Source organism: Lacerta agilis, chromosome 6 (assembly GCF_009819535.1).
Source record: "Lacerta agilis isolate rLacAgi1 chromosome 6, rLacAgi1.pri, whole genome shotgun sequence".
NCBI classification, from domain to species: domain Eukaryota; kingdom Metazoa; phylum Chordata; class Lepidosauria; order Squamata; family Lacertidae; genus Lacerta; species Lacerta agilis.
In genome coordinates this window covers 89,721,682-89,744,077 of record NC_046317.1, presented here as the reverse complement: position 1 = coordinate 89,744,077, position 22,396 = coordinate 89,721,682, and the positions used below count along the sequence as shown (strand labels likewise).

The 22,396-nt window shown below is 48.0% G+C and overlaps 2 protein-coding genes and 1 non-coding gene across 18 annotated transcripts in view; all 3 read left to right on the top strand.

The window, feature by feature from the left end:
• TPD52L2 (TPD52 like 2) overlaps window positions 1–9,191 on the top strand; it is a 32,291-nt gene extending 23,100 nt beyond the window's left edge. For 10 of the 16 annotated variants that reach the window (XM_033153776.1, XM_033153772.1, XM_033153773.1 and 7 more), the window contains 4 exons: window positions 3,053–3,079; window positions 4,817–4,858; window positions 7,313–7,361; window positions 8,885–9,191. In XM_033153776.1, coding sequence (XP_033009667.1) covers window positions 3,053–3,079; window positions 4,817–4,858; window positions 7,313–7,361; window positions 8,885–8,980 — 214 coding nt within the window. In that variant the 3' untranslated portion in view covers window positions 8,981–9,191. The remainder of the gene's footprint in view (window positions 1–3,052; window positions 3,080–4,816; window positions 4,859–7,312; window positions 7,362–8,884) is intronic. The other 6 variants (XM_033153783.1, XM_033153777.1, XM_033153787.1 and 3 more) reach the window with 1 other exon arrangement.
• Window positions 9,192–16,870: 7,679 nt separating this feature from the next.
• On the top strand, window positions 16,871–16,942 carry TRNAE-CUC. The gene has a single exon. It is a non-coding gene; the product is annotated as a tRNA-Glu (tRNA).
• A 1,654-nt stretch (window positions 16,943–18,596) lies between these two features.
• DNAJC5 (DnaJ heat shock protein family (Hsp40) member C5) overlaps window positions 18,597–22,396 on the top strand; it is a 43,628-nt gene continuing 39,828 nt past the window's right edge. Inside the window, exon 1 of the mRNA XM_033153770.1 lies at window positions 18,597–18,676. The gene's annotated coding sequence lies outside the window, so the exon portion shown is untranslated. The remainder of the gene's footprint in view (window positions 18,677–22,396) is intronic.

Below are 22,396 nucleotides of genomic sequence, written 5' to 3'. Positions count from 1 at the left end.
CTTTGAAGTGTGTTCTTGGATGGAACTTTCCAGCTTGGCTGCTCCAAGTAAGGGGAAAGGTAATTGATGAAGGGACAAGGAAGTCATTTGACCTTGGTCAGGTCTAAGCAACAATAATCTCCTTGAACTCGCAGACACCTGCTGGATAAGCCTTCAACCTCTATGCATTGCCTGTATATTTTCTATAGCAGGTACGTGCAACAGGTAGAATGTGATCTACCAGTAGATCACTGGATGTCTGTGGCAGATCACTGGCAGATCACTGGCTCCCCCCAAAGATGCCCAACAGGTTTGGCTCCCCCTCAAAAAGTTAAACATTCAAATTGCCCTGCACCCCCCCAAAAACAGGGCTTTTGTCCTCCCTAAAAAAGCTCAACAACTTTGACCTGAACCCCCAAAAAGGGGGGTAGATCACTGCCAGTCTTTTTGAGTAGATCACAGTCTCTTGGGAGTTGGCCACCCCTGTTCTACAGTATCTAATCTGATTTAACTTCCTCAGGGTCCAACTTGGTAAGTTTAGTCACACTCCAGTTCCACTGAAATAAATGGAACCAAACTGTGACATAACTTCCTCTGGATCCAACCCATCATAACTACCGGTAGCTAATTGTTGTGAAAAGCCCCAGTAGAGACGCCTCTGCTAATCTTTATTTAATTAATGGAATTAACGGCCTTGCAGCATTGGCCCATGGCATGGTTTTCATGATCCCTCTTGAAAACAAGGGACCACTATCATCAAACTTTTATGTGCAGTGCAAATTGGGCGAAACCGCACTGGACTTTTTGGGATGCAAGATTTCATAACAGCTGTTCTCCCAATATTCCTTTGGAACAGAGTCCTTTGGAATCTTAGTCCTCTTAACTCTGCCACTGCCACACTCAATTCCTGGCTACCAGACCTTGGCTTGAATTTTCTCCTTGCTGGTTGTGAGGTATCGAGGGCAGAAAAAAAGATGCTTTGAGCATGCTGCCAAATCCCACTCAACGTGACTTGAGAGAAGTGGTTAAGGATCTAAACTCTCTTGTTTTGTTAGGGTGTCCTTGAGCCTCTTGGTGCAATGGTGTCTGTCCCTTTCAGAATCCATACTTGGGCAGTGCGACGTATTAAAGCCAACCGCAACGTCTCAGAATCGTGCACAGGATTTTAGGGGTCGGGAAAATGAGGGGAAACATGAAGAAATAATAATAGTAATAACTCTGCATTTTGAAACCTTGAGGTCTGCATTTAGACACTAATCTGAAGATGCAGATGGACTCGGGTATTAGGTGGCCTGTAGGATTCTGGGGTGAAGAAGCAAATGCTGGTTCCCGGCCTTGAAAGAGAGAGCCTGGCTGTTACCAATACAGTGGTACCTCAGGTTACAGACACCTCGGGTTACAGACACTTCAGGTTACAGACTCCGCTAACCCGGAAGTAGTACCTCGGGTTAAGAACTTTACCTCAGGATGAGAACAGAAATTGTGCACCGGCGGTGCAGCGGCAGCAGGAAGCCCCATTAGCTAAAGTGGTACCTCAGGTTAAGAACAGTTTCAGGTTAAGAACGGACCTCTGGAACAAATTGAGTTCTTAACCAGAGGTACCACTGTATCTAGGCTATTTCATGCCTTAAGCAAAAATGCACACACATTCCTGGCTTGAGAGGAAGTGGGTGAAAAGAGGAATACAGCGGCCCTTACATACAGTGGTACCTCGGGTTATGAACTTAATTTGTTCCGGAAGTCCATTCTAACCCAAAGCATTCTTAACCCGAGGCACACATTCCCTCCATAGGCCTCCCTCAGCCCTGGAAGCGGATTGCGTTCATATCCCGGGGTAGGGTTGCAAGGTGTCCACTATTTGAGTGGACAGTCCACCTTTTCACATTATGTTCACTATTTCCCCCCCACAAAATAGTGGACATTTTTTTATTCCAAAGCTTTATGATGAAATGGTATTTTAATACGTGTTAAAATGTTTGTAAGAAAATATATAATTTAATTTAATTTAAAAACCCCTCCCCGCTTGTCCACTATTTTTTGGAAGCAGACCTGGCAACCCTATCCCGGGGCAAAGTTCGCAACCCGGGACACCTACTTCCGGGTTTGTGGAGTTTGTAACCCGAAGTGTTCGTAAGCAGGACTGTTCGTAACCCGAGGTACCGCTGTATTGGCAAAGCTGGGGATTAATTTTTGGTGGTGTACTAAGTAAAAGTCAATTGAACCCAGATAGTGTGTTATGCATTCATGGCTGGAGGGCATGCAGCCCTCGAAATGCAAAGCCCCTCTCTACAAAGTTGAAAATCGTTATCCGGTTGTAGATTTCTACCCTGAAGGGCTAGATACAGAATTCTCCATAGCACGTTAAAATGAACCCCTCCCCTCTCTAGCCTCTTAGGGAGGTGGAGGTTTTCACTCTCCAGGCAGGATTTACACAATATTTCATCATGGTGGTTTTCCTCCCAGGCATACTTGCATCTGAGATGCTTTTTCTCTCCTTTCCGGGAGCAACTCCCTGCTGTGTGATCTGTGGGTCTGGTAAAATTGACCTACTGGCCACATAGTAAATACAGGTGGATTAAAGGAGTCAGGTTTAACCAGTTAGCAGTGCCTTTGGATGAAAAGTTGGCAAACGTATCTGTTTGCCTGTGAGGGTTTGCCACATGCTTAATTATGTAATAAATGGCAGGTTAATTTAGCGTGATTTAATGCTCACATGGTCAGTGCCCAGTGCCAGGAATATAGCAGGGCTGGAGCTTACATGCATTAGCTACAAGGGTCAATCCTGAGCATCTCCATGTAGGGCTGGGAATGTTCCCCGCCCGAAATCTTGGAGAGCCGCTGCCAGTCTGTGAAGACAGTGCTGGACTCGGTGTACCAATGGTCTGACTCTGTATAAGACAGCTTCCTATGTTCCTAACCTCTCCTGAAATCACTGCTTGCTCTTTATCTGTTGGTCTTTAGGTGGGTTCCTTTGGGATCTCTTGAGTGTTGTGTTGCACTTGTTGGTGTGGGAATTTGCAACTAACCACCTCTTTCACTGCTTTCCTTTCCTGCTGCCATTGGATTCTTCCAGGGCCCACCCCTTCTCGCATTCCTTTAGGTAAGACTCTGTTCAGGAGGGATATCTGCAAGGAATCTGGTTAAACAAGGTTGTTTTCAGAGGCATACACATGAGCCTCACTTTCAGTTGAAAGGAAAGGGAACCACAAATGGCAACATAACACTCCAGCCCTCCAAGGCCAGAGCCATTTATAGATGCTGCCAGTATCTTTCCAATGAGCTCAAAGCCAAAAGCTTCTGGGTTTCCCTCTTAAAAAAGGAGAGGTTATTGGCTGTCGGAGGCCTGCTTAATCTCTCACGCATACATGCTCCCAAATGCCTTTTTTTGGGGTGGTCATGTTAAACGCAAGAATTGGTTTGACACAACAGTAGAGTCTGAACAGCTTTCCTTTGGCTTCGTTCCCCAACTTGGCTCAGATGGGGGCCAGATAAAATGGCTGGGAAGACACTTGAGAACAACAGCCAGTTGGCCTACAATAGACGGTGCTGGGCAAGCCGGACCTTTGCTCCCCCCCCAGACAAAGGCAACTTTTTTACACCAAAGTGCCACAACTTTGTGGGTTCATTACATGCTTGGCAGGAGCTTTCACCTGCTCTCCTTTTCCACCGATGGCTTTAGACTGAAGGCAAGTTGGGCGGGGGGGTTCGGAAACCTAGTGCTGCAAAAGCCATTTGAATGCCTCTTCCCCACTTTGCTGTGTTGACAGCATTGTGTGCTGCCCTGCCCCCCCTTTTTAAACAGAGGCCACTCCAGGGCTTGGTTGTGGGCCAGATGCATCTCTTGGGAAGAGCACAGTATTAAAAGGCTTTCCCTTAAATTAAAATGAATTGGTGCTTGTGTGGGCGGCTTTGGCTTTTTGACCAGAAGCAGTGTAGCTGCAGTGCAACATTCAGCCTGCTCCTGTAATGTGGGATGCTGGACTTTAAGCCCCTCTGGGTGGTGAAATGTCCTGTTCATGTCGCCCTGCAGCGGAAGAGGGGAACCTAGTGCCTGCAGATCCCACCACCCACCCCTAGCCACTGGCTGCTGTGGATAGGTCTGAATTGGAGTTGTAGACTGTGTGTCTGTCATGCTTGCTCTCTAAGGTGCAGCAACACCAGTGGATGCTTTGAATCTGGAGTCCCCAACCCATTTAAGCCCAGGAGCGCATTTGGGAATCGAAAACTGCTGCAGGTGGCACAAAATACTCATTCCGCAGGAGAAAAACTGGCAATGCTCAGAGCTTTTCACTCCCCAAAAGACCCAGGCTAAACCCCTACATAGCCCAAAAAGCAGACCACCCTCCGAGAAGCAAAGACCCCCCCCCCCAGATTCCTCCCAGGATGTTTTAGTGCCCATATTGGGGGACCCCAGCTTTAGATACTCCTCTTCCCAGGCTGATTTGAATCGAGATCAACAGTGGCGTTTGGTTATTTGCTAGTTGACAGGCAGCCTGGCTGTTTGGGCAGAGCAGTAGATTCCTTTGCTTTTAGTTATAAACCTCTGGCACACTTTGGGGGGGGGTGTCTTTCTAGGGTGGGGTGGGGGTTTCAGAACTGCGGAGAGCCTGCTTGTAAAAGGTTGCATTTTCAGCTGTGGTGGCCTATCGAGTAAGGCGGGGAAGGAACAGAAGAGCTATGCAATTTGCGCCCCCAAAACACAGTTCTGCACAAAGGATGTCTCCCAAAATGCTTTGCAGTTTTGTACATGGCGCTGTGTGGATGGGGGCAACTGGCTTTGCAGGGTTTTAACTGCTTCTAATATTTTTCCTCCTTTCCCCTTAACGCTTCCGAGTAGCAGCTACTCCATTCGTCACTCAATAAGTATGCCAGCTATGAGGTAAAGTAGCAAAAGCCCCGTCTCTTTTGCAAGTCCCCTATTTGCCCAAGGGTGACTGTCTCTGCTAAATGTATGGGGTGGTGGCGATGGGGAGGCACAGCACTGTGAACCCTCAGAGGGGAAAAGATCTAGTATTGTGAATTGTTCATCATTGGGATGTTTACGTCCTGCCTGTCAACAAGGTTTTCACGGCGGCTAAAAGACACGCAGTTACAAATATTGCAAAATGTAAAATACAGGATAAAAATGCAAATCCAAAAAAATGTAAGCGGTTGCAAATCTTGTGGCGCAGCGACAAAAAATTACAGCAAGAAATTGAAGGTATCTGACTGGTGCTTAAAATACATTGAAGGAGGTGCCAGGCAAGGTGCTCTGGGGAGGGTGTTGTGAAGTCCTGGCATCATCACTGAAAAGCCCCTCTCCTCCTTTCCCCTCCTCATCCCCAAACAGCCACTTGCCACCCTCAGGGCCCAGTTAGATTGCTTTGCTTTAAAAATATTTCATTCTGTCTTGCCTGCTGCAAAAGAACAGTGGGGTGGCCGATCAATGGATATTAATAGGAATGAATATTCAGTCTACAGATACTAAGGCAGTTATTGGGGTCCCTTAGCGTGAGCTTGCATGCCTTGCCTGCAGAAAGTGGACCGTAATCACATGTGGTGGACGTGCAATAAGGTTAAGGGGTTTTGGGAATCTATCTATAATGAACTCAAGAAGATGTTCAAATATACTTTTCCCAAAAAACCTGAAGCCTTTTTGTTAGGGTTGATGGGAGAAGAAATTGATAAAAATGATAAAAAATTGTTCATGTACGCGACAACGGCAGCGAGAATATTACTTGCCCAAAAGTGGAAGTTACAGGAATTACCAACAGTTGGTGAGTGGCAGACGAAGGTGGTCGAATATGCGGAGATGGCAAAACTGACCGGTAGGGTCAGAAACCAGGAGGACTCGAGGTTTCAAAGAGATTGGAGTAAATTTGTGGAGTACTTAAGATTGAACAGAGGAAGTTTGAAGACACTAGTAGGACTGGAATAAACCTTTGACAAAGATTAAGATAGTTTTATTATGAACTGCGCGACAAGAATGGATAAGAAAACCTGCTGACGTGGGGGAGGGGAGTAATTAGCTCGGCAGAGCATTGTTTAAAAATGTATTGTATTTTGATGTGGAATTGGCTGTAATTTGATATATTTGGAAAATAATAAAAATTTATTGAAAAAAAAAAGAAAGTGGACCGTAAGGGCATCATATAGGGGCGTTTCCCCCCGAAACAGCTTTATGTAGACAATTAAAAAAAAAATCAACCCACAAATGTGGTTCTGTGTGATGGATCACTTTTAACTGGTGGTCCTGGCAAACTACTTTTTCAGAATCAATTACTGTCCACTCTTGAGTGAGTGCTAACATCAAGGCTGATGAAACTCCTGTGTTTGATGGCTGGTTCACATTGTATTATACAGTTCTAGTTTTTTGAAATGGCTGTTGCAAAGCTTTCTTATGGCTCAAGAACACATCTATGGGGACATCTCAACCATGACTAAGTCTATTTCGATAGCTGGTGCCTCGGCCTACTTTGAAAGTAGGATAGGCCGAGAGATTGCGACTTGCCCATGGGCTTTGCGGCTGGGAGGGTGGGCATTCGAAGCATGGTATCTCAGGCCCATAGCCAGTGTGGCATAATGGTCAGAGTGTTAGACTGGGACCTGGGAGAGCAGGGTCTGAATCTCCACTCAGCCATGAAGCTCACTGGGTGACCTTGGGCCAGTCGTCATCTCTTAGCCTAACCTACCTCACAGGGTTGTCGCGAGGGTGGAATGAAATGTGGAGAACCATGTATACCACCTTGAGATCCTTGGAAGAGAAAGGTGGTATATAAATGTAATAAACAAATATATTCTATCTGTTACACCATGCTGAATCTCAGCCTACTTTGGGAACTTGACTCTTGGGTTATGAAAGTTTGGCAGCTTATCTTGGTAACCTATTCTCCAAACTGAGCTAAATAAAGATGACCGGAGGCAACTGAGATACTTTTGAACTAATTCCACCGAATGTTTTTTGTGTGTTCCCTGGTCTCTTGATATTTGATTTTTCTCTTTTTCTCTTTCTCATTTTGGGGAAGAGGGGACGTTGTGTATGTGTGTGTGCTACTGTAGGATGTTCTCTGGTTGGAACCCTAAATTCAAAGCTGCCAAGTAGTTTTTGATATTGACTTCCTCTGCCGTTTATTTATTTCTCTGAAACGGGTTGTTGAATGTTGGTAGCAGAACCAGGAATTTGCAGCAGCTGTGGTTGAGCCAAGCTTTTCATGGGCCATGAGTGCTTTGGAGGGGGTCTGTAGATGCTTCGCCACCTGCAAAGCTAGCCGCCTGCCTCAAAACGGAATGCAAGTTTCTAATATGCTCCTGCAGTTTTATTTTCTCACTTGCTTCTTCCTCTTTTTCCCTTAAGAAATTCTGCAACCTTCAAGTCTTTTGAAGACCGCGTTGGAACCATAAAGGTAATTTCCCTCCCGTGACGTGGTTACGATGCCACGATGTGTTTAGGATTGACGCGTTTCTGCTAGACAAGCAAGATGCCCGCTGTCATAACTGGCTGGGTGTGTGCAACGGGAGAGGTTGCATATTGCAAAACCAGGGAGAGAGACCCATACGAGTGAATGCAAAGCCTCCTTGGATGAGAAAGGGGGTGTAGGTGGGGGCAGCCGCCTCTGCCATTAAGAACCTGTCGTCCTGTCTGCTGAGGCCCATCCTGTTTTTATATTGCTTGGCCACACTCTAGTGTGAGGGAACTGGGAACTGGCTTCTGTACAAAGGTTTGTGCACAGAAAAGTAGATTGTGGGGAGGGCAAGTGAAGTGAAGACCACACGTTTCCTAGCACAATTCAAAGTGTTAGTGCTGACCTTTAAAGCCCTAAACGGCCTCGGTCCTGTATACTTGAAGGAGCGTCTCCACCCCCATCGTTCAGCCCAGACACAGATCCAACGCTGAGGGCCTTCTGGTGGTTCCCTCACTGCGAGAAGCGAAGCTGCAGGGAACCAGGCAGAGGGCCTTCTCGGTAGTGGCACCCGCCCTGTGGAACACCCTCCCATCAGAGGTCAGGGAGATAAGAAACTACTTGACATTCAGAAAATACCTGAAGGCAGCCCTGTTTAGGGAATTTTTAAATCTGTGACATTTTAATGTATTTTACTATTTGTTGGAAGCCGCCCAGAGTGGCTTGGGGGACCCAGCCAGATGGGCGGGGTACAAATAATAAAATTATTATTATTATTATTTAATTATTATAACACAGGAGTTGGTTGCAGGTGAGCTTTGCTAGCTTGGCAGAGACTTTTTTATTAGCAAGAATATGCACACGTTTAGGAACAGTGTGACCTTTAGCACACTTACATCATGAGCTGACACATATGTTTCCTCTGACATTTGTGAGACCTGCCCCACCACGTCATGTTCCTACCAAGTGGGAAGTGAGCCATGCCTCTGCAAAGGGAGGCAAAGGGCACAGACAGGGCACGGCAGACCACTAAGGAGCAAGGGGTTAGATAGAGGCCATGGCGTTCAGGCAGAGGACATGGCACTAGACAGCTGTGGCTTGTCTGTGGGCAGAGGTGTGCCTCACCCCTGGTGTCCATTCCTCGTCACCCTTGCTGAGGCGGAGTGTGCTCTGCGCCTGGGGTCAAGCTGTGGCTTGGGGCGGAGGTGTGCCTCACGCCCGCTGGCCATTCCTACAGGCAAGGGTTCAAACGATGCTGGGTGGAATTCAGTGCGCTGTTACAAATGTTCTGATCGTGCAAGCAGTTCAACTTGCCAGCTGCAATGGTCCTCCCTCTCCCCTTCCCGTACTGTGTTCTGGGGGCTCACCTCACCCCAATCCAATTTCGGGGGAAGCGGAAGGAAGGGGAAGCTCCATTGCACAACTAGAAGTTGTTGCACAGGGCCTCTGCTGATGGGGTTCTTCATGGGGGTGCCGCCCACTGTTTCCTGCTCTCACCTGTTCCACATTTCTTCCTTTTCCTCCAGTCCAAAGTTGTGGGCGGCAAAGACAACGGCACTGATGAGCTCCACTCCCCATCAGCATCTGGCGACAAGCCCACCCAAGACAACGCGCCTTTCTAAGTCTACATCCGTGGTGCATGACTGCCAGAGCCTCGCCCCTTGTTCTTCCCAACATGCAAGACTAAAGGAAAAGGGTCCCGGGCCGCAGGTCCCACTCTGACGAGAGAGATCCATACATCATATATGTAGACGTTCTTTTGCTGCTGGATTCTTCAGGTCCAATAAAGTGAACACACAGTTTTTTGTACACTTATATATTTTACACTAAAAAGGTTTCTAGATGGAACACATTGCTGGGCTGCCTTTTTTGGAAGAGCACCAGCAATGAGGATTCTGCAACCCTGGCCCAAAACAGCCCTGTTTTTTTTGGCACCAGAGTCCTGCACTCTTTCCTCCCACCCCTCTAACGTGCAGGCAGAAAATTATTTCTGTATGTCATGTAGAAAGAATAGTTCTCAGATGCCGCTAGCTGCACAGGGAGCTTCTCTCGATTCCTGCTCCATCTTCTCCTCTGCATATAGCAGGCCAGCTTTCTGCTATCGTGGCTTTCTCTGCGATTGGAAGCACCGGGAAAGCTTTGGAAGCCTGCAGCTTCCATTTAAGATATATAACCAGGTTTGGGTTTTTCTTCCGGGAAGCAGGGGGGGTGGGTGGGTGATAGAAGATATTTAGAGCCTCTATTTAGCGACTGCCTAGCTTTGCTACACTGATTCTCTAGCTTTAATGAATCTCAGAACCTTTATTTTTTGGAATGCAGTGGACTTCAGAACATACCAGCTTTTAGCATCAACATTTAGGGGCAATCTACCTTCGAATGCGAAAGCTGAAACACAAGCCTTACATCACCACCTGCTTTACTGGTTTATAACCTTTTTATATCTCAAAAAGCGCAAAGAATTATTTTGGGGGGGAGGGGGAGGGAAGGGGTGAAGCACTGGAGTTCTGCATCTTACCATAGTAATCGCATGCGGATGTGCTGGTCTTGTGTTCATTTCATCGGTGCGTGATGATGCACATGCCTGCTTTTGCGCTCTCTCTCTCTCTCTCTTCTGAGTGTGTGGAACTTGCTTCTCTGCCTCTGGGTTTATGCCTCTGTTTTCTTAGTCCACCCATTTAATCAGATTAAGGAAGGACATGTTGATCGCAGCACAAGAGAGCTATCGTGGAGGGCTCCTTCCCCCCCCCCCCTCTCTCGGTTTGGTTCTCCTACCAGGAACCTCCTTAAAATACTTTGTACACTTTATGTGATGACAAAGAGATCCACCTCTGATGCTTTCTGTTCGCAGCACTTGCCGCCGGTTCCTGGCTCTTGTTTTCACTCAATGCTAGGAGCACTGGTATGTGGTGTGTCTGCTCCTTACGCAAAAAGGCTGCAAACCTTCCACTGTCCTGACCCCTTAGTTCTAAGGCAGAGGTGCCTCTTAAATTATCCAAACCTTTCTGTGCCTTAGAGGCTCAGTGGGACTTCAGCAGTGCACTAAGTACATATCAATAAAGCTGTTTTGCTTCAAGGCCTTGGTGCCCGCAGAAGGCTTCAAGCTCTTATCTGACCCCTCCTGCCCAGCCGCCCACCGAGAAGCAAGTTCCAACACTTAACGTGCCGATTGTAGAACTCTCCCTGTGTCCTGTGTTGCCTATGGATGGTGACCACGCTGTGTAGACCTGGCACAACGGATGAGAGAATCTGCAGGGTGTGGGGGGTATCATTTGCTGGAGTTTGTTCAAGGGTAAAGTAGGCACCCGTGTTGGGTGGGGAAAGAGGTGCCACTGGGACTGGGGAGCTGTTAGAACACAGACTGAACTGTTTCTCCTGTACAGGTGACTATGGGGGGAACTTTGTCAATAAAATATTCTTTTTTGAAAAGCAAAACGGCTGTCCTCATCTTTGGGCCATGTGGTTTTGACCTTGGCTTTAGGGTGACCCTCCTTGCATCACAGAAAGGAGTTCAGTCATTTCTAAATGGATGACATGGTAGGTCGCTCCCGATGTGATTGCCCTTGTTCACTGCAACTTATTTGTGCCAGCGGTGCTGAACTGAACTGATGGCAGCCCAGGGTACGGGAGGCTTTGTCTGCAACGGATGAAATATGAAGGCGGTCAGGGGTTGGCTGATGAGTGGAGGTGGGCTAGAGGAGAGTCATCCGGTAATGTAGAGGCGCTTCAGATGGTTTGGGAAAGGTTTTGGAAAGTGAGCGGGGGTAGGCAGGGAGAGGAAGTGGTTTCATAAGTCTCTGTGCCCATACACAACACTATCTGGAACCAGCGGGGAGATGAGCACACAAGCAACCTCTCTAAGGGAAAAACAGTCAAATCTCTTAGTCTTTAAACATAATTTATTAGCTAGAGGCCACTTACATGCATCTGACCGTTTCGTGTTGGACGATCAGAACAATGGCACTAACACCCATCACTGTAGCAATGAGAAACGGCAACCATATTTACACCTGATGTTTACACAGAAGGCCTGTTGCAAACCATCTGTACCTTTGCATTTCATACCTTTCTGACTCACCTGTGTATACTGCCTCTCCTATTCGTCGTCCTACCCCTGCTGCCTCCCCCTTCAAAGATGAAGATATTTGTGTAATACAATTTGCCAACTGAGGATAACTCTTCATGCATTGAATTTCTGTACCACGCTTCACCCAAAGATCACAGGCTGGTTTACAATATAAAAACACAAAAATGCATGCCATAACACAATAACAAAACCCTTCTCTCCCCCCCTCTCCCTCACACAGTTTAAAAGGCCGTAGATTTTTTAATTAGCCAAGTGTCTGGGAGAAGAGGAATGTTTTTGTCTGGTGTCTAAAGATACGTAACAAAGGTGCCAGGCATACAAATTAGCAACTGCAGAAAAGGACTGTTCTCTTGTTGCCAAACACTGGGTCTCTCTCTCTCGAGGCACATGAAGAAGGGCCTCGGATGATGATCACAGGGTCTGGGTCAGTTCATATGGGGAGAGGGGGTCCTTGGGGTATTGTGGTCCTGAGCTGTTTAAGGCTTTATAGATCAATGCCACCACTTTGAATTGGACCCTGAAACTAATTGGTAGCCAGTGCAGTTGGGCCAGGATAGGTGTAATATGCTCAAAAGAAGGAAGAAGAATAAATATGCTCAAACCATCTTGCCCCGGTGAGCAACCTGGCTGCTGAATTCTGCACCGGCTGAAGCTTCTGAACCATCTTCAGAGGCAGCCTTAAGTTTAACTTGTTGCTGTAATCCGTCCTAGTGGTTAGCAGAACATAGACAAACTGTGGTTAGTTTTAACAAGCAAGCATCATAAACAACAGTTTGAAGTTTGCTCAGGCAAATCATAGTTAAAACTAGCAACTTTTCTCCCTTACCATAACATTCTGTGGTTAGTTGAAAATATGGGAAGCAGATCCAATGTATCTTGTAGCGATGCTCAAGGAGGAGGAGATGTTAACCCACGCTCTTTCCCGAAGTGCTAAAACTATGGACTGCATAATTGGCATGAAACCAGTCTGTTACAAATACAATGAATTGGATGGCAAAGTATTTAAAGGGCACAAGAATCACTGTTGGGTTTGGGTTCTGCTTGTGGGTTTCCCACGGGCATCTTGTTGGCCACTGTGAGAAGAGGGTGGTGGCCTAGGGGGTCCTTTATCCTGATCCACCCCAGGGCTTTTACATTCCTAACTGTTTCGAAATTTGCATTTTCAGAAAGGAAAGCAGACAGTGAAAGCTAATTTTGCAATTAGCCTTTTTAACAGCTGAGGCTTTGAGGTTTAACTCCGGGCATGTTGGGTACAGATTGTTAGAACTTGTCCAGTAAAAGCACCTGTTCACAGCAGCTGGAGAGTGGTTACGGTAAGTGCCTTGTTGATACTGCAGTGTGGGTTTCCTTCAGTTGGGGAAATGTCAAGGTTTCCTTTGGAAATGTGCATCAGCATTATTATACAAACGAGATCAGTTTGGAATTGTATTTCTGCACAGTGAACCAGGACTTGCTGAGATGAGTCACCTGGACATCAAAGAGAAAACCAAAAAAGTTTGCGTCCTCCGCCTCTTCTCTCTGGTGCTCAAGGGATAATGCAATGCAGAATGCAAGACAATTAAAAACATCATGAAACGTGTAAAGCAGTCTGACACTTGAAGTACCTGCTGTCTTAAGCTTGGGAAGGATTTTGCCTGTAAATTTAGGCACTGACCTTGAGTTCACTCAGTATATTATAATTCTGGGTCCCACAGCAAAGCTAACTAGCCACACTGATCCAGGGTGCGTAAAAGAAAACACATACAGACACCAGACTGCGATCCTAACCCCACTTAACTGCATGCAAGGTTTACTGAATTCAACGGGACCCACTTCTGAGCAGACATGGTCAGGACTGCACTGTTGTTGTTCAGTCGTTCAGTCGTGTCCGACTCTTCGTGACCCCATGGACCAGAGCACGCCAGGCACGCCTATCCTTCACCGCCTCCCGCAGTTTGGCCAAACTCATGTTAGTAGCTTCGAGAACACTGTCCAACCATCTCATCCTCTGTCGTCCCCTTCTCCTTGTGCCCTCCATCTTTCCCAACATCAGGGTCTTTTCCAGGGAGTCTTCTCTTCTCATGAGGTGGCCAAAGTACTGGAGCCTCAACTTCAGGATCTGTCCTTCTAGTGAGCACTCAGGGCCGATTTCCTTGAGAATGGATAGGTTTGATCTTCTTGCAGTCCATGGGACTCTCAATTATCTCCTCCAGCACCATAATTCAAAAGCATCAATTCTTCGGCGATCAGCCTTCTTGATGGTCCAGCTCTCACTTCTGTACATTACTACTGGGAAAACCATAGCTTTAACTATACGGACCTTTGTTGGCAAGGTGATGTCTTTGCTTTTTAAGATGCTGTCTAGGTTTGTCATTGCTTTTCTCCCAAGAAGCAGGCACTGTCTAACTGCACTGTTAGATGACTTTAAACGTGGTTGGACAAACTGATGGAGAATTGGTCTAGTTGTGCCATCAAATAGAATGTCCATCATGTACACAGCCAGGACAGCCAACATGCCCAAAGGATCACCAAACATTTGCATCTGCATTAAAAACTCATTTCTACAAATGAGAACAAATCTGAGGCATAATTGTCTTAAGGGCCGAGGGTAATTAAAGCAGTTTGAATGGTTAAGGTATCTGTCTCAAGTACGTTTTAGACAAGGAAAGTATACAGCCACAAATATTTCTTACAGATGTTCTGCCTTGTGGCTTATTTGGAGTTGATGCCTTGGGCTCCTTTGGGAGAAAGGGTGAGATATAATTTTAATGCATAAAATAATAAATAATGTGGTGCCCTTCAGATGTGGCTGGACTCTGATTGCGTCGGCCTCAGCTGGCATCGCCAGTGGCTTAAGGATGCTCACAGCTGTCACTCAAGACCAGCTAGAGGCTGCCATCCGATGTGCAGAGACAGCAAAGATCTGTGGACAAATAAAAGGCAGCCAGCCTCCTCATGCCCTGTTTGTAACTGCCTGGGTCCCTCTGCACGACTGCATTTGGAGATGGAGTGCCAGACTAGACAAGGCTTTGATCTCTTCCAGCAGGACTGTTTCATATGATAAAGCAGCTCAGCAAGAGATGCTCTAATTAAGCAATGGGTGGGAGGGAAGGAGACACACAGCCTGGAGAGGTATCCTCCTCATGGCTTTTTGTGCGGCGGAGATTTTGCATTCCATAACACTCTGCCACCTCTACTTTACTAGATAAAATCCAAATTCCTGGACATCTTGGGAGGAGCATAATTAGCCAAAAACAAATCTGCAACTACCAGTAATTCTGATTTTAGAGTTTGAAAGTGGTGCATGGACCATGCCTCCTCCGACAGCTGCGGTGCATGACTGCAGCTGCTTGCATGAAAAGTTGGCCCCAGGGCGAAGGAATGTAAAGGGCGCCCCTTAAATCTCGAGTTCTTATTGCAACGCCCTTATGATATCTTTGAAGGCTAATGGCACCAGAACCTGAACTGCTGATTGAAAGAAAATTGGGAGCTTCCAAAAAGAGGCCAAACTAATTCGCTGTTGCACCAGATTGCAACAGAGGAAGAGGGCATGGGTCGTGTACTTGGATTTTCGAAAAGCTTCCTTACCAAAGCTTCCTGAGTAAACTTAGCAGTCATGGGATAATAAGATAATGGAAAGAGTTGAAAGAGAAACACTCCCAGCCCCCATAACACTATAATTTAGGGACATCCAATGAAGCTGGGTGCTGGAAGGTTCAGGACAAATAAACCAAAGTACTTATTCACATAGTGCATAGGTAAACTATGGAACTCACTCCCACCAGAGGCAGTGATAGCCACCAGCTTGGATTGCTTTAAAAGAGAATTAGATAAATTCGTAGAGGAGAGGCTATGCTTCTGAATACCAGTTGCTGGCTGCCGCAGGAGGGGAGAGGGCTCTTGTGCTCCGGTCTTCCTTGTGGTTTTCCCACAGGCACCTGGTTGGCCACTGTGAGAACAGGAAACTCGCAGCACAATCCTAAGCACTCAGAAGTCCTATTGAGCTCAAAAGGGGATTTCTAAGTATGCTAAGTATCCTGAAGGCCAGATCCTGAAGTTGAGGCTCCAATACTTTGGCCACCTCATGAGAAGAGAAGACTCCCTGGAAAAGACCCTGATGTTGGGAAAGATGGAGGGCACAAGGAGAAGGGGACGACAGAGGATGAGATGGTTGGACAGTGTTCTCGAAGCTAATAACATGAGTTTGGCCAAACTGCGGGAGGCAGTGGAGGATAGGGGTGCCTGGCGTGCTTTGGTCCATGGGGTCACGAAGAGTCGGACACGACTGAACGACTGAACAACAACAACAAGTATCCTGAAGGCCAGATCCTGAAGTTGAGGCTCCAATACTTTGGCCACCTCATGAGAAGAGAAGACTCCCTGGAAAAGACCCTGATGTTGGGAAAGATGGAGGGCAGAAGGAGAAAGGGACGACAGAGGATGAGATGGTTGGACAGTGTTCTCGAAGCTACTAACATGAGTTTGGCCAAACTGCGGGAGGCAGTGAAGGATAGGCGTGCCTGGCGTGCTCTGGTCCATGGGGTCACGAAGAGTCAGACACGACTGAACAACAACAACAAGTATGCTTAGAAGTGCCACTGATTTTCATGGAATGACAGCGGCATTGTGTCGTACAGTGCACCATGCAGCCTACCTGACAAGGCTGTTGTCAAGATTACATGTATATTTGTAATGGTTGGACCACTAATCCTAATAAAAAAGAATGAGAAAGGCAAATGCTAAACACTGCTACGATTTTGATTAGCCTAGTCTAGCCATGGCACCTCTCCAGATCCATGCTGGAAGGGCAATTGGCCAGAATCATAGAATGGTTGATATGGAAGGGAGTCATCTAATCAACACCCCCTGCAAAGCAAGAATCTCAACAGTGGCTCCCCATCCAATTTGAAACCACATCGGACCCTGCTTAGCTTTGACAAATGTGCTAGCTGTTCTTGTTTATTGCAGCAGGTTTGTCCCTTTGCTGTACTGTACTGTTTAATTGCATCTGTTCAATTATTTGGTGGTGCTCACAGCCCTGACTGCATCCCAGTGGCCAGTCGGAAAACCATGAGGTCCCGGGGGCCATGGCACATGAATCCATGCATCCCAGAGGTCATGCGGTTGCAATATTTTTACTGGAAGCAGAGTGCACAGTCCATATTTACTTTTCATTTCCAGGCAGTGTTGAACAATCAACATCTCGTTATTCCAAATTTTAATTTAATAATTTATTATTATGTAGCTAAATACCTCTCTCCCCCCCCCTTCACCATCTCTTGGATGCACTCTGGCCATTTCTTGCAGTTGCTTTGTCTGGAAGTTGGTGTAGAGATAAGAGCTCATTCTAACTGCAATTAAGACTTAATGCACTCAACTGGGCAAAGGGGGGGGGGAACTGACGTCATTTCACGAACATAAGCATGTCAGCCAACCTTTCTTTCAGCCTTCCCTGGTGGTCTAGTGGTTAGGATTCGGCGCTCTCACCGCCGCGGCCCGGGTTCGATTCCCGGTCAGGGAATGACATTTTTTAAATTAAAAATAAATAAATCTTAAATCCACATACATTTACAAAGGGTGGGGAGCTCGCTTTGATTTCAGCATTTGCTTCTACACTGAATGCAATACTTTGCAGGCCTGCCGCGTTTGCCTTTTCTACATTCGGAAGCGCGCACCATCCCATGCGCCCTGTTCCTTCCAAGGGAGGCCGCCGCTGCTTCTGCCGGCGGCTGCACCCTTCCAGCTCGCTCCGCGGCCGTGCGCACGCTTAAAGAGGATTGCCGCCGCCATGAACGAGGCCGGCGAGCGCGCTTTGCAAGGGGGAAGCCCGCCCCGCGCGCCTCTGCAGCGCCAGGGCTGCGATCCCGCGCCTCGTTGCTCCCGGACAAGCCTCGCCGGACTCGCCGGACCTTGCTCCCGAGTAAACACGCCTAGCAAGGTTCAGCAGAAGCGGGGGCCGGGGAGGGGGCACCGGTCGAGGATGCGCGCTGCAAGGAGATGCTTCGGGGCAAAGATTTGCAAGGCCATTCCGTGCACCAGCCGGAGAAGAAGTGGGGCTACTACTACGCACCCCGCACATTGCATGGGGTGCGCCGAGACGTTGCTGCCACCGGCCTCTTGCAGAAAAGCGCCTCCTTACAATAATTATATTATTACAATTTGCGCGCCGCGCGCACGCGCGCTCGGGTACCCTGCTGCATCGCATCCCGCACCTGAACACGAACACGCCCACCCCTCAGATTTGTGCCTGCAACTTTACTGATGCTTACACCTAACGTCTACTCAGAAGCAAAAAAAAAAAAAACAACAACCCAAAAACCACCCCATTGAGTACGTGTGCAATAGTAAGAGGGTCTCCGGAACTGACACCGTACCTTTCCTTGGGATTGCGGGTGGTTTAGGATTTCCAAGAAAAATTAAACCGACGGTGGTTATTATTATTATTATTATTATTATTATTATTATTATTATTTAAGCGTGCACGGCGTCCCTCCTTCATTTATTTATTTGCAGAGCGCATGACCCCCTCCTCCTCCTCAACCCTTGAGTCGAGATTCCTGCATTGCAGGGGGGGGGGGGTTTGGACAAGACGACCCTCGGGGATCCACCCCCAACAAGTCCCCCCCCCTTCCCAGCTCCACAAGTTTTACGATTCCCAACTCCTTCCTCCCCACTCCTCCTCTTTTACGATTTTTGCTGCGTGCCCTTCCCTTCCCCTCCTCTTTTTTTCCCTCCAGGCGGACCAGACAGGCCCCTGCTGCTGCTGCTGCTGCTGCCGGAGAAATGGACGGGGAGGGAGGGAGGGAGGGAGGGACGGGCAGGCGCGCGCCCGCCCGCGCGCTCCCTTTCCCCGAGCCTTGCCTGCGCTGCGCCAGGCTGCCTTTTCCTGCGCGAGGGAGGGACGGGAAGGTGAGCGAGGGAGCGCGCGCGCGCACGCACGCACGCACGGAGACAGGCGTACGGGAGCGAGCCCTGCGCGCGGAGCCTTCGGAACAAGCCTGGCGCGTGCCCGAGCCACCTCCTCCTCCTCCTCCTCCTCCCTCCGTGAGCGCGCACGCTGCTGGCTCGGGTCGGCGTCGTCGTCTTCGTCGTCCTGCTCCCTCCCGGCCGCCTCGCTCTCTCTGTCTCTCTCCGCTCGGTGCTGCCTTCGCCGCCGCCGGCCCCCTTCTCCCCCCCCCCCCGAGGGAGGAAGCTGCGCAGGATCCGAGCCCAGCCCGCCGGGAGACGCCGACGGAGGAGGCGGAGGATCCGGCAGGTGAGGGGGGCGCAGCGGCGGCGGCGGCGGCGGCGGCCCAGGCGGGGGAAGGAGGAGGAGGAGGGAAGCGGCGGATTTTCTGTCAGCGCCTCTCGGCCGGCCGCGAGGGAGGAGGAGGAGGGAGAAGCCATTGCGGGAGGGAGGGAGGGGCTCGTGGTCTCTCTCTGTGGCGCATTTGAGGGGGGGGGGCGTCGAAGAGGGGCGTGTGGGGAAATGGGGGGGTGGGCGAGAAGGGTTTGAGGGGGAGTGATTGAGGGTGGGGGGGAATGAGGAGGAATTGGGAGGGGTCGTTGAGAGTAGGGGGGGCAAGGGGTGACTGAGGGTGGGGGGGAATGAGGAGCGTTTGTGGGGGGGGTAAGGAGGAATGGAAGGTGAGGAGTCATGGAGGGGTGTGTGTTTGAGGGTGGGGGGAATGAAGAGGAATTGGGAGGGGTCGTTGAGGGTGGGGGGCGAGGAGGAATTGAGGGTGGGGGAATGAGGAGTGTGCGAAATGGGGAGGGGAGTGAGTGAAAGAGAGGGGAATTAGGGGAGAAATTGAGGCCCAACCCAGAGGTATTGGGGGGGGAGATGGAGAAGAAGATGGGTGTGTGTTTTTGGGGGGTGGGATGTAGTCAGATTGTGGTGGGTAGGAAAAGAGGAGTGCAAGGAGGTGGGGTTGGGAATGGGGGTCGTATGGGGAGGGGAGAAGAAGGGATGAGGTGGGTTTGGGAAGGGCTGGCAAAAGAGGAGGAATGGGAGATGGGGAGGGGAATTGGGGGGTCGGTTTGTGCGGAGGAGGCGGTGCAGTTGAAGGGCAGAGAGAGGGCTGCTGGTCGGGGTGGGGATGACAGAGGAAAAGGGGGGGGCTTGGGGAGAGAAAGCGAGGCTGGAATTAGGTGGCTGTGGGCAGATCATGCTGTTTGGGTGTTTGTGAAAGAGAAAGTGTTGGGGTCGGAAGCTTCTGTTTCTTCCTGCATGACATAACATCCTCTCTACGTGCCCCCACCCCCTCCCTCGCCAGAGTCTGCCTGGTGACGAGGACAGCCCTGTTAATGCCAATAGACAGGTTGCCAAGAAAAAGGGCCTCAAGTCATTGGGAAGAAACTACATGGGGGGTAAAAGAAGATGAGGCGGGGCTCCTCCTGGGCTCTATATTGCAGGTGTGTGTGTCTGCGTGCATGTGCTCCTAGACATAATGTGGAGAATGGGCTTGATAAAGCGGTAGTTCCTGCAGGGGAGAGCTGGTGGTTTATTCCTGGGATCCTCTTTGATCCAAGGTAGGCTGGGGGAACTCCTCATCGCTTCACTGACGTACATATACTCTGTGCCAAGGGAAAGGTATTATCATAGGTACGTGCTCAAGCTCCCTTCTCATGCAGTTCCAAGATAATTAAAGATTAAAAAGCTCACAGATCATGTAAATAATGGTCTTATATTTAGGATTGCTGTGTATTCACTGTGATTGATAATGGCAAGTGACATGGGTGGGAGAGAATCAAGAGGTCCTGTCTTCCTAATTGATGATTCCACAGAATCATTGCACAGTTGAGTTTTTATGACGCGATGCATTATCTGCATCCGTGAAATGAGTTTGAGAGTTGAATTTGCCTCCTCCCTTGTCTGGTTTTGACTGGTGGCCACCAAATATTTTAGCCTACCACCACAGATAGTGCCATTAAATGTTGCTTGATGAAATGAGCAAGGGCCGTGAGTCAGAGCAATACTTAGTTGTCTCTTCTATGCTTTATCAATACCTTGCAGTCGTAGACATGGTGGAACAATTCATTTGACATATTACTGGAGCATGTTATGTTGCTGGAGCCAGTTTTCCCTCTGAGGAAGAGGTGAAAGCCATCCATGCCAGCTGCTGGCGCTGTGACACAGAAGGGACTTAGAAGCTTTCACATCTTGCTTGCATTTTATCCACTGAAGTATCAGTTTGCAGTTAATGTGTACTGCTAGCTTTTGCTGTAGGTCTCTGCATTTTGTGCTGTGTCTCAGGCTGCAAGCTCTGTAGTATAATGTGTATTCAAGGGTAAAAGACAAAGTCAGTACCGTACATCATTTTGAACTAGTGTGAGATGAAATCGGCCTTATCTGTTCAAGCTGTTTTATTGCTGTAATTTTCTCCTTGGACTCTGAAAAGGTGGTTGCCTTTTATATATGACACAGCAGTTGGTCACTGAAGCAAAGCAATGTAAGATAGAACTAGATTGGTCATCTACTGATGAGCTTGGCAACTATATAGCCATCTCATTAAAGAAATTAAGCTCTGATTTGGGATGGAAATGGTTGTATTTATGCATTTTCTATCATGTAAAACCTGGCATGTGGAAGACAGGAGTGCCTGGCGTGCTCTGGTCCATGGGGTCACGAAGAGTCGGACACAACTAAACGACTAAACAACAACAAAACCTGGCATCCGCCTTTAAGCCCAATGTTGGACCTGGGAGCTACTTTTAAATGATTTCCGAATACATGTCTTTTTCTGTCCCCTTTTATTTGAAAGAGAAACAAAACAGAAAACCTCACAAATGTAAAGGTTAGGAAAGTAGCCAATATGGAGCCCTCCAGAAATTGTTGGGCTATATTTCTCATCAGCCCAAACCAGTTTGACCAGTGGTGCAGGGTGATAAGAGTTGTAGTAACTCAGCTACCCCCTGGGTTAGACTGTGCTCACTTGTGGGTCACGGGCCTCCAATTGGAGGCCAGTGCTGACAAGCAGAATATATGAGTGCAACTGAACATTGCTAGTGATGCATGATTCATTTCTTTTACAGACTCTCATAAAGCCAATTCAATTAACAAATGGTTATAGCACATTTTAATTTATTCTGTGTCTACTGAAAAGAGAGATTAAAATTGAGGAAGAAGCAGGGTGGGAAGTGAAGGTGTTGCTCTTAAATTTGCATCAGCTGGATATGTTTTAATTCCGTAAACTGAAGCCATAGCTAAATTAATTTGCCCTTAATGGGAAAACCTTTTTGGGCTTCTGGGAGGCAGTGGGGGACTTATTCTGCACTTCTATATAGTGTGGCATTTTCATTTGCAACCAAATTGCATTTCCACATTAAGCTCTGTAACTTCCCTTCCTTTCAAAACTGGGCCAGTTTGGAAATCAGTTGGGCAAGAAAATGTGTACAAAACTATTGTAAAAACAAAATAAAATAAAAAATTCCTTCCAGTAGCACCTTAGAGACCGACTAAGTTTGTTCTTGGTATGAGCTTTCGTGTGCATGCACACTTCTTCAGATAGCAGCACTGTAACTAAAACTATTGTAGGCAGCTTCTCAAATTTATTTGGTTCTCTGCTTCTCCAGTGAAATGTTGGATTGTGGATGGAGTGTTGATCATTTGCGCATTAAGTCATGCTATTCTTGTGAGCGGAAGCTTCTCAGTTGCACAGCTGCTGGTTCCCAGTGATCTGGCTGCTTTATCACCAACCTCTCTTACAGACCCATGCGTTGTCTGGTAAACTGATACTATTCTATTGTATTTTGGAAATAGGGAGAGCTCTCATGCATACGTATGACATCTTTCCCTGTGCTATTGAAATGTAATCTGTGGGTAAATAAGAATCCAGGAAATATAACGTGTCCATTTCCTGCTGCCGTGCCCGCAGAAATTATTTCTATAGTTTCCTGTCTTCATCTATATAAGCCATGGTTAATGGAAGCTGATGGCTCACACGTGCCTTTGTCAATACTGAACAGAAGACTGATAACTGGTGCCTGAAAGAGA